The sequence below is a fragment of the Theropithecus gelada genome, chromosome 9 (assembly GCF_003255815.1).
Source record: "Theropithecus gelada isolate Dixy chromosome 9, Tgel_1.0, whole genome shotgun sequence".
In the NCBI taxonomy this organism is placed as follows: Eukaryota; Metazoa; Chordata; class Mammalia; order Primates; family Cercopithecidae; genus Theropithecus; species Theropithecus gelada.
In genome coordinates this window covers 123,590,261-123,609,993 of record NC_037677.1, presented here as the reverse complement: position 1 = coordinate 123,609,993, position 19,733 = coordinate 123,590,261, and the positions used below count along the sequence as shown (strand labels likewise).

The 19,733-nt window shown below is 40.6% G+C and overlaps 1 protein-coding gene across 2 annotated transcripts in view; it reads right to left on the bottom strand.

Moving 5' to 3' along the window:
* The window catches only part of DOCK1 (dedicator of cytokinesis 1), a 540,207-nt gene that overhangs the window by 389,872 nt on the left and 130,602 nt on the right, over nucleotides 1-19,733 (bottom strand). For both annotated transcript variants that reach the window (XM_025396230.1, XM_025396231.1), the window contains exons 20-22: nucleotides 19,332-19,421; nucleotides 18,874-18,974; nucleotides 9,181-9,315 (exon numbers count right to left, since the gene is read on the bottom strand). In XM_025396230.1, the coding sequence (XP_025252015.1) occupies nucleotides 9,181-9,315; nucleotides 18,874-18,974; nucleotides 19,332-19,421 (326 nt within the window). The remainder of the gene's footprint in view (nucleotides 1-9,180; nucleotides 9,316-18,873; nucleotides 18,975-19,331; nucleotides 19,422-19,733) is intronic.

The window sequence follows — 19,733 nt, the reverse complement described above, 5'->3', positions numbered from 1 at the left end:
TTAGAATGAGAGACCACATCCTCAACATCCATGAAGCAAGGAAGGTGACTTGGCAGCGAGACTCATGCAGACCACTCAGCCAAGGTGGCATGCCTCCACATACAGAGGCTGACTCTTAATGCTACCACTCACTGCCTTTTCATTGTAACATACTACATCTTATAAATCTGAAAAACACAGAAAATATACAGAAAGGGAGGGAGGAAAGGGCCAAGGAAGAGAAGGAGGGAAAGAGGATGGGGAAATTCAGCTTTATTTCTACCCCACAAAAATTACACTATTAAGATGCTGTTGTGTTTTCTACCAGTGTTTTTATTTTTATTTTATTTATTTATTTTTGTGACGGAGTCTTACTCTTGTCACCCAGGCTGGAGTGCAATGGCACAATCTCGGCTCACTGCAATCTCCGCCTCCTGGGTTCAAGCAATTCTCATGCCTCAACCTCCCAAGTAGGTGGGATTAGAGGTGCCCGCCACTATGCCCAGCTAACTTTTGTATTTTAGTAGAGACAAAGTTTCACCATGTTGGCCAGGATGGTCTTGAACTCCTGACCTCAGGTGATCCACTCGCCTCGGCCTCCCAAAGTGCTAGGATTACAGGTGTGAGCCGCCAGGCAGCCACTACCAGTGTTTTTAAACCCATTATGTCACAAATTGAAAATCAACAACACACTCAATTTACCAGGATCTTCTAATCCTTTAACACGATATTACAAGAGTTGCTTTACTTTTTATTTCAGAGTAACAGTGCTATACAAATGTATTCATTTCAACATCAGTGGTAACTGAAAAGTATTCAAGAGGTGGGACATATTCAATAAATAGGTAATAAGGAAGTTGTGCATTGGTTACATGCATGCTAATATATGTTACTAATTGAAAATAAGTCTCATCTGTAAATTATTTATTAGCAGTTACTTCAAGTCGCTGTGTTACTAAAAAGAAACACATTTGCATTTTAAAATACTGTGACTCAGATGTTTTACTAATGCAGAGTTTATTAATACTAGTTTGCTGCCTAATTAAAAATATACGATACCTGAAAACTTGTGTACAATGGAAAGTTTTGTAAACTACGTGATAATTAATTACCCCAGAGGTAGTCTGATATTTAAATGGATTCCACTGTAAAGCAATAAATTCTGTGTAAAATGGGAAATTGCAACCTAGTGGATCTGTTTTGTAAATAAGGGTTTTCAAATGGCATTTGCTTAAGAGATGTACCAAACAATTAAAACGATGTGAGTCATGAACTTCTGCTTGCAGGTGACATGGAGAACACCTGGTAGACTGGTGCAACCCTCAGAGGCATCAAGCTGCAATCATTTATCCCCTCAGGACATCTGTAATTCCTAGAACTGTATGGGGTAGAAGACTACAAACCAAAATGAAAACCTCTATAAAGCAAAGTGGAATTTGTATCAGTCATCAGAGAAAATGACTAGAGTTTGGAAAAAGCCAGGGAGAGAGTCCCCAGGTAACAGAGCTGACTCTCAGATGAAAGGATCCTAGAAAGCCAGAGGCATAGTAAATGGAGACAGAGGCATACTAAGGGTACAATGTAGCCTTGAAACTAAGCAGGCTCTGATTAAAATAACATGGTCAGACCCACTTTGTCTAGAAAAAGACAGGATGAATTATCTCTGGAAGAAGATCACATCATCTGAAGTTTCTACAGTTTTACATACAAAAGGTCTTGACTTCAAACAAAAATTATTAACCTTAGCAGAAAACCAGACCACAGTCCAAGTGAAAGAGGAAAAAGAGAGCAGAAACAGTCCCGCAGATAATCTAGATATTACGGTTTCCTAGAACATCAAAACAACTATAATCATCATATATGAGAACAGGGAAAATAAGATAAAAATATGACAAATAGAAGGTAAGAGAAAACTTTTAGTAGAGAAATGAATCTATTTAAAAATAATCAATGGAAATTCTAAAACTACAAAATATAATCTCTAAAATTAAAAATTTATTATATGGATTAACAAAATAGAGAGTAGACACAGCAAGAGACAGAATTAGTAAAATGGAAGACAATCCACAGAAAATAACTAAACAGAAGTACCAAGGAAGAGAATACAGAAAAGAGGGCTAGGGATGTGCAGGCATATTGAGGAGATCTAACATACATGTAATTCAAGTGCCAAGAGAAAAGGAGGAAGATAATGGGACAAAAGTAACATTAGAACAGACAATGCACACCAATCGTCCAAAACTGATCAAAGATATCAATCAAAAAATTCAAAAATGCAAGGCAGGATAAATTAAAAGCAAAAACAATCCTATGCAACCCATAGTAAGACTGTCAATAACCACAGAAAAGGAGACAAACTAAAAGCAGCAAGAAAGAAAACAATACCATTTAAATTCAAAGATGTATCCATAAGTCTGAAAGCTAATGACTTACCATAAATGAAGAAAATCAAAACAGAATAGAATAATATATGGAAGAAGAAAATAGCTTCCAATCTAGAATGCTATAGTGAGTGAAAATATCTTTCAAACACAAAGATGAAATAAATCATTTTCATACAAACAGCCCCATAACTGGGCAATACTAAAAGAAATAATACAAGGGAGTTACAGAAAGAAAATGATCCCAAAGGAAAAGTGAAATTGAAGGATGAAAAACAATTACAAACATAAAACACATCAAATGAATACTAACTGTATAAAATAACAGTAATGTCTTATGGAATATAAAATATGTAGAATTGAAATACAATAATAATATAAACAGAAGAGAAGAAAATGGCAATCCTAGTGTGCTACTTCTCTGGCCATATCTAGCATTATCAGTGGATTGGTAAGAGTAATCATTTGAAATACTCTAAAACAAGTCCAACATGCATGTTACCATCTCTAGGATAATTGTTAAAAATAATAGTAAAAGAATATTCAAATAATATGTTAAGAAATCAGAAAATGGGATGATTAAAAAAAGTGTAACTGGTATAAAAGAAGGCAAAAAAGGAGTAAAAGGGGAACATAACACAGATGGGGAAGGGAAAATTAATGTAAAAATAATATATATAAATCTAACATATTACTTAATTATACTACATATCAATGGATGAAATGCTCCATTAAGAAGAATGTCAGACTGGATTAAAGAAATATACAACTATATGTTGCTAATAAGAGGCACACCTTAAGTATAAAGACACAGAAAGCACCAAAATGAAAGAACGGAAATAGGTATTCCATGCAAATACCAGCCAGAAGATTAAGAGAAACTTTTCATATTGATTAAAGAATAAATCCACAAGAAAGACATCACAATTTTAAATCTGTATGCCCCCAATAACACAGCTTCAAAATCTATAAAGCATGATTAATGAATCTTTAATATTTTAAAAATTCTGCAGAACCTCATGAATAAAAATGTAAAACAGTTTATCTTGTACCAACCAGCATGTTTAGAACATACCATTTTGCAGTGATCCTTTTGAAGCATCTTTCTGTAACAAAAGATCACTGTGAAAGTCTCTAGAATCTTCCCTTTTTGTTTTCCCAGACAAACCAGGGACAGCCACTTGTTTTTTCTGAGAAAAAACAACTCAGAAACATATCAATAAACAGATGAATAAGATCTGCTCATTCCTAGCTCTACTTAAATAAGTATTCATTAACAAGGAATGACAGGATCTTTGTCTATTAACTACATTCTATTTTGTGACCCAGGGAATGAGAGCAAAAAGGTCTGTACAACTTATTCATGATCAATAACTAATTATTTATAAAGCTAACACCAGATGACAGGCAAAAACTCTACGAAGCGCAAGAAACCCAGAAGAGGAGGCAGGCAATAACTAGATTTAGTAATTTGATTCTGAAGGTCTGATGCAGGATATCTGTTTTCTGGCTTTCTAGTTAATGCGATCCGCCCACACAGAAAACACAGACAAACAAAAACCAGTGGAGAAGTGCCCCTGGCTGTCAGGAATCTTTCAGTGGGTTCCCCAGGAATCAAATATCTTTGGGCCATAGCTTTTAAACTGTAGTTCTCATTTCAAAACAAAATGAGCTTTCTAAACAAAACAAAAAATATAAGACTGCATAGCAAGAAAGATAGTAAGTTAACAATATAAGCTTCAGTACCTTCATCTCCAAAGTTTCACCTCTTTGTTCTTTGGAAGAATAATTATGGTCAATTATCCTGGAATTTAACAAGGCTACTGAATTACAGGAAAACACAGCAGACCATTTTGAAAGCAAAAGAAAAATAAGATCTCAAAAGTTTATCCCAACTGCAAAAAGGAAAACACATTCATGAATTCCAGCTGTGAGCACAATTGTTTTTCTCTCAAGGTAATACACATGCTGGAGGTAAGAAGATGAGAGTCCTAGTTTGTTTTCTTCCCCACCTCTGACAGCACCACACAGGAGACACGCTTGGAGATTGTCACGGATCAGACATTCTAGACATCTGCGTGGGACGTGGGGCTCTTTTTCCTTTAAGTAGCCTACACCAGCTAGGAAAACGATTTCATCTACAATTCAGACCTGTGATAGCACAGATGAAGTAACAACTGACATGCTGTGGTGGGATGATGGGGAGCTGGGGTGAGGAGGACAGAAGGGGAGGGATTACTAGAAGACGTCTGCCTTACCATCCAATATTCTAAGGGCATGGGTTTTCTCCTCTCATAAAACCTATGAAATATCTTCTCAGCCATTTCAGAATACAGATTTAAATTTAAGTATTTGTTGTCTCTGCACAACGCAGCTAGGTGCTCTACGTCTCAAAGAACGCTGTGTCCTTCTCTCCCCTCCGGAATCAGGGTAGGCAGCCAGGATCCACATTCAGGAAATGTTCAGAGAAAAAATAATAAAGTCAAACTATGAAAGTCTGGGATACACTTGGGGCTCAAATGCTCATTAAGTATTCATGGAAGGAAGGAAGGGACAAAGAAGAGAAAAAAGGAGGGATGGAGAGAGGAAAGAACAAAAAAAGGAGAGAAGGAAGAAGCTAGGGAAGAAGGGAAGAAAAGGGAGGGAGAGAAGGAACATGAGTATCAACCTCCCCAGAATCAGTGGGGTACAGGGGCTCACGCCTGGAATCCCAGCATTCTGGGAGGCCACAGCAGGAGGATCGCTTCAGGCCAGGAGTTTGAGACCAGCCTGGGCAACACAGTGAGACCATGTCCTACAAAAAATTAGCCAGATGTGCTGGCACCTGCCTGTAGTCCTGGTTACTAGGGAGACTAAGGCAGGAGGATGGCTTGAGCCCAGGGGTTTGAGGCTGCAGTGACCTATGACTGCATCACAGTACTCCACTCTGAGTGACAGAGGGAGGTCCTGTCTCAAATCATCATCATCCTCATGACCAGGAGCAGTAGCAGCATCGTCAGGATCTCCAGAATCACTGCAGTACTTGGTCAGCTAAAGTCAGGAATGCCCAGACAATGGCCTCAGAGGCTTAGGGAGCCTCACTGAGTTGTAACAATTGCTACAACTTGTCTTGTGACCACTTTGTGTCCTCGACAGTCTCCACTCTTCTAACAAACAAGTTACCCCAGCAAAGAAACTCAGTTTGTGGACCATGCGTGGCTCCTGCTGGGTCCACACCAGGACAAAGGCAGGCAGAGGGATCATGGTCTGTGCCATGCTGCTGACCACCAGAATGCAGGCATTCAGACGACTTTAGCACTGAACACTTCCTGTCGCAAACACAAGGGGCAGCTGAGTACTTCAGTCAGTTTCTATGTAGCCTAGTAGGACTAAACCATGCCAGTGGATCACTTAGGGCCTAAAGAGAAACTTAAAGCCAAAGAGATACTATTGGCAGAAGTCTCAGAGATTGACTCCCAAACTAATGGAGAAGAAAGGCTCTGCAAAGCCTAGTTAAGTAAGATTTAGTAACCCAGAATGAGTTAGGGAAGCTCTCAGAGAACAGACCTTCTGGGTTGAAGGTATGAGGAAGAGAATGTTAACTGCCCATCCATTATCTATTTCTCCCTAACTTCTTTACTAAAATCACTCTGGTTTTGTAGAAAGCATCAATCAGCCCATCTAAAAATCCTTTCCAGCTTCCTGCGGGTAGGGTGGTCATGTGACATGGTTCTGGCCAATAAGATGAAAGCACACCATACTTTCTAGGGATGGGGAAGCTCTTTCGAAGGAGAATAGTTGGCACAGCTGTCTCCCCTTTGCCTTCCCCTCTCCTCCACCTGGAACGCAGAGCTGATGCTGAGAAGGACAGGAGCCATCTTAGGATTAGGAGATAAACAGACCCCACTAAGGATGGTGGGGCAGAGAGATCAAAGGAGCCAAGGACATCAGGACAGAGTCCTCATGCAAGTGCATGAACTTGGAACACTTCCTCCAGGCTGCACATTATGTGACTAAAAAAAAAGTGAACCCCATATGGTTAAGTTACATAAATGGGGTTTTTCTATTACATGCAGCCAATCATATTCCTAAGCACTATTAGACATCAAAGAAAAAAAAATTACAGACCATGAATCTAAGATTTTGTGCCATTTGTAGTTTGAAATTGAAGGAGATTAAAGAAAGAGGCAGAGAAATAATTTGCTACTGGTCAACCTGGGTAACTCAATCTTTTCTAAAGCAGCATTATAGCATTTACTACAATAGTAGAAACACTATGATTATCTTTTTTTTTTTTTTTTTTTTTTTTTGAGACGGAGTCTCGCTCTGCCACCCGGGCCGGAGTACAGTGGCCTGATCTCCACTCACTGCAAGCTCCGCCTCCCGGGTTCACGCCATTCTCCTGCCTCAGCCTCCCGAGTAGCTGGGACTACAGGCGCCACCACCACACCCGGCTAGTTTTTTGTATTTTTTAGTAGAGATGGGGATTCACCGTGTTAGCCAGGATGGTCTCGATCTCCTGACCTTGTGATCCACCCGTCTCGGCCTCCCAAAGTGCTGGGGATTACAGGCTTGAGCCACCGCACCCGGCCAACACCATGATTATCAATGCACGATCGTTTGAATTACAAACCTCTGAATGAAAGGGAAAGTCAGCAGTGTTATCTGGTGAGAATATGCAGATCATCAAATGCCTGAGTCAATGTCATATTGATCACAAACTGCATAAGATTAACATTTTTCAAATAAAACACGACAAAATCTGTAACATCTTTCAAGTTCATCCTCCCATCCTAGTACTGATTTGGGTTTAGTGTCATCAGAGATTTAAAATCAGTGGGGAAAATATAAGAGCAAGGCAGAGGGGGCCAGGAAGTTCATTTTCATAGAATTAACTTTACTGAAATAGAATTAACTGTACTGAAACATAATCAAAATACAAGAAAACATAACCCAGCTTACCATGCTGTGTTTCACCCTGACAATGAGCAAATAAATGACAACTTAGACCCTTGAGGGAAAGCTTCAATCCACACCAAAGGTCATGCATATCCATAATAAGCAAAATAAAAAGGTGTATCTTTAATATCTAAGTCAAGGATAAAACCATGATGCCCTCAAACATGCCATCTTTGTATGCAAAAATGGCAGCACGAGGATTGTGGTTTTAACCATGGGCACCCCAGAGTGCACACAAACACACTTCAGTCTCACATCACTGGTGGTTGCCACCCTGTTTATGACTTCGATAGGTCAACACACAGTCAATCACTTGTTGCTCTGTCCTTATTTCTAACATGGTAGACAAATGGTCAGATTGTGAATTCTTTCCCCTTCTCCTGGGTCCTTCTGGACATGACTGCTTCAGACAAACGAAAACGCAGTGAGGAGGAAATGGGAAGGCACTGATGTGGGTCCACACTTACAATCGCTGATTTTCGCTAATCGGTTACAAGGGCACCACGCTTTTCAAAGGCAAATGTATTTGCTAATTCAGAGGGACACAGGTTAATGAACCCCATCTGTGTGTGGAACTCACAACAAGAACAATAACAACGTAGGACCACCAACATCCACTGACATCACTCATGGCAGGTCACCCACAAAATAGCCATCCCCCAAAAAACCAAGCAGAGGGAGTGAAATTGCACACCACACCCTCAATACGCTTGCTTTTCACATCCTTTGAATCATACAGTGAAGAGGCGTGGGCCAACTTAGAAAGTTCTCATTTTAGCACAGCTCTTAACCTGCATCTGTATCTATACAATACTAAGGCTCTCTATAAAATAATCAAGTCACAAATACCCCAATTTATTTTACTAAGATAAAATATACAAAGATATAATTCACCATCTTTACCATTTTTAAGTATACAGTTCAATGGTAATAAATACATTTATATTCTTCTTGTTCCCCTTTAACCCTTCGATTTACTTTAAAGCTCAAAAATCACTCATAAGTGCATCCACACAGTGTGTGAAAAATGTCACTAGGCTACAGCACTTGAGTATCCTTCCTCATGGAAATACCCTATGTGGGAAGACTTCTCCCGAAATGAAATTTCACTCTACTGAGGAAAAGAGAAGGAAATCCCAGAGTCTGTCCAAGTGAGGCAGTTTCACTTGGTTTTGCCTTTTCATTGTTGTTTTGTTTTCATTTATGTATTTTGTTTTTGAAACAGAGTCTCCCTCTGCCGCCCAGGCTGGAGTGTAGTGGTGCGATCTTGGCTCACTGCAAGCTCCGCCTCCCGGATTCACACCAGTCTCCTGCCTCAGCCTCCCGAGTAGCTGGGACTACAGGCGCCCGCCACCAGACCCGGCTAACTTTTTTATATTTTTTAGTAGAGACGGGGTTTCGCCATGTTGGCCAGGATGGTCTCGATCTCCTGACCTCGTGATCCACCCACCTCGGCCTCCCAAAGTGCTGGGATTACAGGCGTGAGCCACCGCGCCCGGCCTATTTTGTTGTTGTTGTTCTTTTGGGGCTTTGTGCCACATAAAGATACTCTGAAAAGGGCTTCTGAGCCCTCGGTAGATGCCCAGGACTGCACCTGCACCATCGCGAATGCTTTCAGGAGCCAAGGCTGGACTCACAGGCACACATCTCAGAGGAGGAACAGGGCTCTCGCCTCAGCACCAGCAGGGACCCGGGAGGGTAAGGAGAGAGTGCGCAGCCCACCCCAGGATCCCTATCGAGTAGTGCTCTCTCAGCCTAGAAAGCAAGGGGAAAAAGAGGAGAAAAAGAAAGGAAAGAATAAGGGGCCGAGAGAAGGGGAAGGAAAGAAGTGAAGGATCTCCTGCCAGTCCTCTGAGAGGCCGTGCAGGGGACAGGTACGCACTGATTGAACAGGATCCTGGAGCGCACGATGAACTTGAAGATGGACTCCAGCGCTTTCATGGCTTTGTACAGCTGCTCGTTTACTCCCGGCTTCTCAGCACCGTCCACGTAGTTCTTCAACACTTTTGTCAGCTTCCTATTCACAATGCAAACACGCACAAATAAGCTCAGGAAAGGACAATATCTCAAATCTTAACTGCTAAGGAAATACACAAGTAGGTTACTTTTATATGGTTTCCATCTATCAGTCTATGAATATCTGTAAAACGTTTTCTTTTTCTTTTCTTTTTTTTTTTTTTTTTTTTGAGACAGTCTCACCCTGTCACCCAGGCTGCAGTGCAATGGCACAATCTAGGCTCACTGCAACCTCTGCCTTCTGGGTTCACGCGATTCTCCTGCCTCAGCCTCCCAAGTAGCTGGGATTACAGGCGCACACCACCTCGCCCAGCTAATTTTTTGTATTTTAGTAGAGACGGGATATCACCGTTTGCCCAGGCTGGTCTCGAACTCCTGAGCTCAGGCAATCCACCCCCGTTGGCCTCCCAAAGTGCTAGGATTATAGGCGTGAGCACCTGGCCTGTAAAACATTTCCTAATCAGTAAATGCGCCTGATAAAATCTCTCTCTGAGCACAAAGGCTGAGCATTTAATAAGCACTTTCTAAGTGTAGATGTTGTTCTAAGCAGGTGAAATGCGTTATCTAATTTAGCCTCTACAGCACACACTATGAGGCGGTATTATCTTATTTAATGGATGAGGAAACCAGGACTTTGACAGGTAAAACACTAGCCTCCCGAAGGTTAAACAATAAAATCGAAGAGATTTTCATTACAGACAAACTGAGACACAAAAAAATGTTTTCAAAAAGGCATGACACCAAAAATATTCTCTGGTAGATAGTGGTGATGATTTTCTCAACACTGCACTTTAAAACTATTAGGTAGGGGCCGGGTGCAGTTGCTCACACCTGGAATCCCAGCACTTTGGGAGGCCAAGGCCTGAGAATCACTTCAACTCAGGAATCTGAGACCAGCCTGGCCAACACAGTGAAACCCCGCCTCTAGAAAAAATACAAAAATTAGCCAGGTAGGGTGGCATATGGCTGTAGTCCTAGCTACTCAAGAGGCTGACGCAGGAGAATCACTTGAGTCCAGGAGGCAGAGGTTGCAGTGAGCCAAGATTGCGCTACTGCAGTCCAGCCTGGGCGATAACAGTGAAACCTTGTCTCAAAAAATAATAATAAAATAAAATGATTAGGTGAATTTTATGTTATGTGTATTTTACAACATTTTTTTTTTAAGGCATGAAATAGTATTTGTTATTGGAGAGCATCTCACTTTTATTCATGTTAGTTGATTTTCTAAAACTAGAGTTCTTACGCTGAAAATTAAAATTTTACAAAGTTTTTCAAATAGGAAGCAGTCTTAAATTTTTAATAAATATTGTAAAAATCCTTATAGAAAAGAGTATAAACAATATATAAGAACAGTAAGAATACTATCAATGGACACATGAAGATTTTAAAATATTTTTTACATTTCCTAATAAGATTCCCAAAAACATTTAGTTTTAAAAACATAATGACTACTACACTCTTAGTCTATTTATTTATAAATTGGGATCTAAAACCAAGTAACATCCTAATATGAAAACATTTAACATCTTTTCCATGATAAAAAAAAGTTTACATACTTTAGAATACAAAAAAATTGATTAAAATTATTTGTAAATTTTTCATCCTACTACAGAAGCAATTATAGACAGTTGGTATAAATAAACTATATATTAGAAGCTTAATGCTAATTCATGGCTTCATAAATATTTTCAGTGTTTTCACCAGGGCCTGTCGTGGGGTGGGGGGGTGAGGGGGCAGATGGGAGAGGGATAGCATTAGGAGATATACCCTAATGTAAATGACAAGTTAATGGATGCAGCACACCAACATGGCACATGTATACATATGTAACAAACCTGCACGTTGTGCACATGTACCCTAGAACTTAAAGTATAATAAAAAATACATATATATTTTTTCAGTGTTTAATTCATAGATAGGTTTTTTTAATTCCTTGCTAAAGATGAAGGGAAATGTATTAATAAACTATTTTTACTTTACTATAATTCAAATAACCAGAAAGTTCAAATGATAATAGATCTACTCAAAGTTTTAGGGAATGTGAGAAGATAAGAAGGTTTTTAAAAATCTACAAATGTATGAAATTAATCAAGTTCATTAATAAATACATGAAAATTAATATAAATTTCTGCCTAGTACAGACAAACTTTGGGATATCATAACACTGCTGTTGGATAAATGGGCATAAAATTTGTTGTTGTTGTTGAGACAGAGTCTTGCTCTGTTGCCCAGGCTGGAGTGCAGTGGCATGATCTCAGCTCACTGCAAACTCCGCCTCCCAGGTTCAAGCGATTCTCCTGCCTCAGCCTCCTGAGCAGCTGGGACTATAGGCACGCACCACCATGCCCAGCTAATTTTTGTATTTTCAGTAGAGACAGGGTTTCACCACATTGGCCAGGCTGGTCTCGAACTCCTGACCTTGTGACCCACCCACCTCAGCCTCCCCAAGTGCTGGAATTACAGGCATGAGCCACTGCACCCAGCCAGGCATAAAACATTTTAGAGGGTAAAGTGGAAATACATATTATAATATCTGTTGGAAATATCATTATAATTAAGGTTATTAAAATCCTTTGACACCAGGAATTCCAACTCTAGTAACTGTCCTACAGAAACGATTACAAATGAATCAAATGATGTTCACTGCCGCATGATCTGACTAGTAAAAATACATAAACAATGCAAATGCCCAACCTTTGAGAGCCAGTTCAATAATTGGTGATACATCCCTGCAATGAAATACTGCACAGCAGTTCAATACACAAAGTGAGAACTCCCTCATCACTACAGTAAAAAAAAGGCCAGTTTTGTCATTATGCTGTTAAAAGAAAACAGCAGTTACAAAATCAAAGGTCTGTTGTGAATCTGTTCTGTATTTTATATTTTCTCCCTCTGATCTTTTTGTCTGTCCTTATGCCAATACCATACTATCTTGGTTACTGATGTTTAAATCTTGAAATTTTGATCTTCTAAAATATTATTTCAGTATTTCAGACTTTTTGAAACATAAATTTTCAAACTAGCTAGTCCATTTTTTTTCACAAAAGCATACAGAATTTTCATTGAGACTGTGTTCAAACTATAATTTGAAATACACATTCAAGCAGTATTTTATTTTTCAATACATGACCATGGTATATATTATCCAATTATTTATGTCTTTTTACATTTCTCTTAGCAAATTTTGCAATTTTCAGTCATCTATCAGTAACTTTATTCCTCATTATTTTTATTTATTTATTATTTATTTTTGAGACAGAGTTTCACTCTGTCACTCAGGCTCTGCAGAAGCGCAATCTTGGCTCACTGCAACCTCTCCTTCCCAGTGTCAAGAGATTCTCCTGCCTCAGCCTCCCGAGTAGCTGGGATTACAGCTGCCCACCACCACGCTTGCCTAATTTTTGTATTTTTAGTACAGATGGGGTTTCACCATGTTGGTCAGGCTGGTCTCAAACTCCTGAACTCAACTGATTCACCCACCTCAGCCTCCCTTCCAAAGTGCTGGGATTACAGGCATGAGCCACCACACCCGGCCTATGACTTTTTGATAATACCATAAACTGTACTGTACTGTACCATACTGTAATTCTATGTACTTTTAATTCCCTCTCTCAATTATGTGTACATAGACAATTGAAGTTTCCTTTTATGTTTGTTTTATTTTCAAATAAATTACAAAATAGATTCAGGAGAGTTTTTTACATACAAATCACATTGTGAAAATACAGTTTTTCTTTCCAATCGTTATACCTGAAATTGTTTCTTCTTGCTTTACTAATCCCAGTGCAATAATAAACAGATATGGCAAGAAGAGACATCCACGTCTGTTCCTGAACTTACAGGAAAAGCTTTCCATGTTCCAGCATTATGTATAAGGTTAGCTATGACTTTTCGTAGCTGAGCTTTATCAGATCAAGGAACTTCCCATCTATTCCTACTTTGCCAAGAGATTTTATCATAAATAGATGTTGAATTCTGTCAAAGGCATAAAGCTTCTGAAACAGTGGTGCCCAACAGAACTTTCTGCGGTGATGGAAACCTGTTTCTGAGCTGTCCAACCTGGCTCAGCACATGTGGCAACTGGGCACTTGAAATACACCTGGCACAACTGTGGAAGTAAATGTTTAATTTTATTTAAATAGCCACGAGACTAGTGCTGTGACATTAGACACTGCAGGCATTGTTAAGGCCTTTGGCTAGGCAAAGATTGTTTAGCCACAAAATGAAAATCCCTGTTTTTTTAAACGATGATTTAGGCTTCAACAAAATTAAAACTTTCTGCTCACCAAAAGACACCATTAAGAAAAGGGATAAACAGGGGCAGGAAGAAAATGTTCAAAAATTGTGTTTGACACAAAAAAATACATATATTTATGTGAATAAACACACAAACACATACACACAGATACCACACACATCAATAATAGACAACAAAATATAAAATGAAAAAGAGATTTGAACAGACATTTTTCAAATGGCAAATCAAAAAAATAAACAAGTACTCAGTATCATCAGTCATCCAGTAACTGCAAAATAAAATCACCAAGAGATCTAATTTTGCCCCCAGTACAATAGCTACAAAGTCAGACAATACTAAATGCTGATGAGGATACAGAGCAAATATTCAAAGATTACTGGTGGGAATGCAAAACGGTACAATCCTTTTGGAGAACTGTCCGGCAATATCTTACAAAGAAAACTATACACGTATCCTTTAGCCCGGCAATTCTACACCCAGGTGAACAAAAACAAACTTCACCAAAGACTTGGACAAGAATATTCACAGGAGCCTTATTCGGAATAGCCAAAAACTAGAAACACTTCATGTAGCCATCAACAAGAAAATGGCTAAACAAATCATGAAATATTCATACAACAAAATACTGCTCAGAAATAGAGAAGCAAAATCAAATATTTAATGATGCACAAAGCAACATGGGTGAATCCCAAGAGAATTAAGTGGAAGGGAAGACGCCAGACCCAAAAGAGCGCATGACCCCACTGGTGTAAAGTTTAAGAACAGGCAAAACACATTGCTAACAGAAACCAGAGAGTGGCTGCTTGTCTGGGAGTGGATGGGCTCAGATAGGCCAAGAGGGATGTTCCTGGGGAATGGCAACATTTTATGTCTTGTTTTGGGCAGTGGTTCCAAAGTTATACAAAAACTGTCCAAACAAAATGAAATGAGCATTTTGTTGTATGCAAATTATGACAATTTTTAAAAGTTTTTAAATTTTAAGTAAGCAAAAATAACAATGCTGTTTTGTAAAATACACAACTAGTCATAATCTTAATAACAACGTTAATATAAACACAGGAAATAAATGCTGGCACAGTAGATATCGCCAATGTGTAGCATTATATACAGAAAACTTTTACCATCTGCACTATAACATTTGAGTAATGTGAGATTTCTTTAGTTTTTTGTTGTTGTTGTTGAGCATGTGTTATTTTTAAATGATAGAGGCTGTAGTGAGGATATGCCATTTTTAATTCCATTCATACTTCTACACTTTCAACCATTACTAGCTCATCAAATAATAATCCTTGTTCATAAGGATAACCCTCAAGCAACAGCTTACACATAATAAAAGAACAACTAAATTAACAACAACACACTTTCATTTTTTAATGTATTGAGCTGAACTACAATTCTCCAAAAACTAACACCATGTGAACAGCCAGTAAGACACCAGGAAGAATATCCACCAACCAAATGTCTCCAGTCACCAACATCTTATGCACTCAACAAGATTCACTGAGGCTTTTTAAAAGCCACATGAAAGACTTTTATATTCATAAAAGCAATCTGCTGGGGTACTGACAGCATGTCTGTTTCAGTTGTGAGCCAGTAAAGGCCAGACTGCTCACTCAGGTTATGGAATGAGACACTCAGAAGAGCAACCTTCACTGCAATTATGGATGAGCTAAGAGTAACTATTTCACCAATACATCACCATGAAAAGCTTTTTTTTTTTTGAGACGGAGTCTCGCTCTGCCCAGGTTGGAGTGCAGTGCCGCGATCTCGGCTCACTGCAACCTCTGCTTCCCAGGTTCAAGCGATTCCCCTACCTCAGCCTTCCCAGCAGCTGGGATTACAGGCATCTACCACCACACCAGGCTAACTTTTTGGTATTTTTTTTTTTTAGTAGGGATGGGGTTTCACCATGTTGGCCAGGCTGGTATCGAACTCCTGACCTCAAATGATCCGCCCACCTCGGCCTCCCAAAGTGCAAGGATTACAGGTGTGAGCCACCACCCATGGCCTGAAAAGCTTTTTGGGAGACTGAGTGGATGTGAAGCCACTTCTAACACTGATCAGGTGCCAGAGCTCTAGTAGGGAGCCCTGATGCTCTCAGAGTCAAACTCCTGCTTGCTGTTCTGAAGAGGTGAGGTCTGCAGATCCTCCTGCCATGGTGTCCAGCTCCATCGGCTGGAAAACGCACCTTGCCACCACTCTGCGGGTGGTGCTCACTGCACAGGAGAGCATGCCACGCCCTGGCACGAAGCCTGCTTCACTCAGTTTTACTAATTTTCCCAAACTTACTGGACCACACCCCTCTTATTACATCTATTAATATCCCAGGGAATAAACATTCCATAGAACACATTTTGGAAATTCTTCAAACCAGTTAAAAAAAAGAAATAAAAATAATAATAATTTGCAAAGAGAAGGACTTAGAACCAACAAATGTATCTTAACCTGGAATTAGACAGCAAAAAGAAAGAAAATAAATAAAAGAAGGACTTAGAACCAGCAAATGAATCTTAACCTGGAATTAGACAGCAAAAAGAAAATAAATAAAAATAAATCTGCCAGGCCATCTTATATCTGCACAAACAGCAACCCCCTTGGCACTGGCTAGAGGGGCGGAGCAGATGGGGCACCAGTTGTCAGTGAGGAGCCTGCAGCAGCTCCGTAGGATGGACAAAAAGGAGCCCAGCCATGCTGGTTTTATGGAAGAGCAGCCCCCAAAGCTGACGCCTCCTTTCCTTCTCACTCGGACCAGTGCTGCTCAGTCCAGTGGGGCTCCAGCATCCATGAACTACCCACGCAGGGGAGCCGCAGACACGGCTCGGGGTGCTGAAGAGGACTGCCTGCTGCCAAAATCTTTCATTCCTTCTCTTGGTGTTCTTTGGGAAGAAGGGCTAAAGATCTCAACATTTACCAAAGGAGAGAGGCTACATGGACAAGAGTCTACAGTAATCCTGTACCTGCCAAAGCCTTCTAGAGGAGAAGAGGACAAGGACAATCTGGCATAATACTCAGCACTGGAATTTGGCCTGTCCCAGAGAATACTGTAAGCATATCACCAATGCAGGGCGACCTTCCATGATGTGGTCACAGCTGTCTGAATCACCACTGACTCCTCTGGAATTTCAAGGTGGAGACATGGGGCTGCTGAGGAACCACCTGAGGTTGCCAGTTTACCAAAACATGCTAACAATACTTATTTTCCAAAATAAAAATTTCTTTTCCAGCAGATTCCAAAGATTGAATGAGAGGATTCTTTTTTTTTTTTTTTTTTTTTTTTTGAGATGGAGTCTTGAATGTCACCCACGCTGGAGTGCAATGGTGCGATCTCAGCTCACTGCAACCTCTGCCTTCTGGGTTCAAGCGATTCTCCTGCCTCAGCCTCCCGAGTAGCTGGGACTACAGGCACGTGCCACCGTGCCCAGCTAATTTTTGCATTTGTAGTAGAGATGGGGTTTCACCAGGTTGGCCAGACTGGTCTCCAACTCCTGGCCTCATGGGATCCACCTGCCTCGGCCTTCCAAAGTGCCGGGATTACAGGCGTGAGCCACTCCACCCGGCCATGAGGATACTATTCTTATCTCAGGCCCATCACAGCATAAAGAAAAAATAGTACTTTTTGTTTGTCTCATTAGGAAACTCGTCAAAATCTCCATTTTTCTTTCTCCACCTATGAGAATGGCTGCATCATTCTTTCCCCAACAGCATAGCGTGGCAAGGCTGGCGCCAATGAAGAGATGTGGCTGCGGTGTGGTAAGCTGATTCATGGCTCTCATCTTCTGAAATTCAAGCGAGGAGCCCAATCTGAGAAGAGCTGTTTGGCCATATTTCAATCAAGAGGCAGAATTTTGGAAACGAGCACACCTGGAGGGCGTGCTACATTTGCTGCAGTCTGCAGGCCACTTCTGCAAATCCCACACGCTCGTTTTGGTCACGAGAGCCAGGAGAAGTGCCCTGCAATGCACCCTCCCCACGGTCCGTAAGGAACTACTCAACATGCCCACACACCGGGCGTCTCCACTCAGCCAACAAAATGTTTTAAACAAACGTTTATTAGCAAGCAAGTGCAAAGAACTAGTCACAGCTCGTTCCGCAGGCTGGAGGACCTCACAGCTCTTAGCCTTCCTGGAGTTCCACCCACCACCTTACAGTAAACACGTACTCGAGGCAGACAGCAAAGAATCCAGGCGCAGGACTGGGGTATATTAACAGCTGGCTTCAGAAGGCCAGAGTCCTCTGACATGAGTTCGTGACTGCACACAGGGAGGAAAAACAGGTATTTTGCAAAGTATGTTGATGACACAGAAGGGAGTTTTAACTAAATTTACTCACACTAAAGAGAATCCTTTCTACTGATTCTAAGTGGGATGTTCTTAAAGAAACTATTTAAATCTTTATGTTTTGCTGTAACTCACACAATAAAAAGTTTGAATAAATGCCAATAAATTCCACCATGAAAGAGCCGGTAAGTCACCATAATAAATCTAATAATAATGAAACCCAATAATTGCTTAGTGCTTTTTAAGTGCCAGGGATTAGTCCAAGCACTCTACATGTAATAACTTATTAAAATTTCCACACGAGCCTACAATCATGCTCTGATTACAGACAAGAAGGCTGAGGCTCAGCGAGGTTAAGCAACTTGCCCAACAGAGCTTGTGAGGGACAGAGCTGCACATCAAGCCCAGGCAGCCTGACTCCAGACCCCAGGGCTCTGCTCTTCAACACCAGGCACGCTGCTAAGCTGGCCCAGGCACCACGCACAGCCTCTGGTGTCTTCCTACACCTCTGGGGCACAGACGGGCAGAAGGGTGGACAGAAGGAATCCAAGACAGTGACAGCTGAAGCTTGTCAAAGAAAAGGGAAGGGGCTCTTTAAAGAGCAAGGAGGTACATTGCAAAGTACAAAACTGCATCTAATTCACACTCAACAACCAATCTCCTCAACACAGGAACACATGCATTTATCCATTCATCAAAGGCTCGTGGGGAAGCCGTGGTGTCAGACACTCCGCATCCATAGCTCAGTTTCATCGAACATAAACTGAAGATTTCAAAGATAAATGTAAGGTGTGTGGGAGAACAAGAACTTATTCCAGAATATTATGATGATTAATCGCATATCTCTTTCAACAAGGTTTTTAGGTATGTTAAGAGGAAAACAATACTAAAAATTATCCCAGTAAACTCAGAGTTTTGAGCAGGGGTAAATACACAGTCATAGACAAAAGTACATGAAAAAGACTCTAAACAGCACAAATACCAAAAACAGAGGTACTGATTTTAAAACAAAGTAGGAACTTACGTGTAGGCTAAAGTTGCACTGAAGTGTTTCTTAATGTAAGTTTCCAAAACAGGATTAAAATGCTGAAATTTTCTATCAGCAATCAGTCCAATGATAAATACCTGTCAAATTAATCAGTAATATTTTCATTAGCATAACATAATGTAAGCCATTTTATAATCTTCATCAGAACCATTTGCACCCCTGTGTTAGGAAATGAACCAGAACATTTTCACATAGAAGTTGGTGGCTAGTCTACCTCTTCTTACCCTGGAAATGACATTTGCCTAACTACAGTTTTACAATTAAAAAGAAAAGAAAAGAAAAAAAGAAATTGGCCACTCCAATTCATCTTTGATTGGATTTACAACTGAAAATGCGTTCAAAGTCACTGTGACGAAGCGCCCACCCCCAGCCTCAAAGGCTGCAGCATGAAAGAACGCTGTTATCCAAGCACATGAGAAGGAAAGCTCTCTTACCAGAGCATCAAAGACCAATGTGTCAAAAGTCTCACTCTCCGAGTTCTCCATCATGATGTTGAAGAGGGCATCCAACGTGTCCTGAAGAAACTGCATAGACACAGAAGGTCAGCTGATAGTGTGAACCCCCCAGACTCCCCCGACACACTGGAATAGCTATCATCTCCGCCGTACTCCAAATACCCACCTTGCCCCCAACACTACCTATAAAGCCATTCGGGATCTTTCACAGTCACTAGATGCACAAGACAAAAATTTTGGATGAGTGAATTCAGAACAAAGAAATGATGCCACCAGAGCTAAATGGAGAGGGTCAAAGCAAGGAGAGGGCCTACTGCTTCCCCCAGGCGGCCTTTCCAACCCTCCTCCTGGTTTTCATCAGGCTGGTGACAAAGCGCTGAA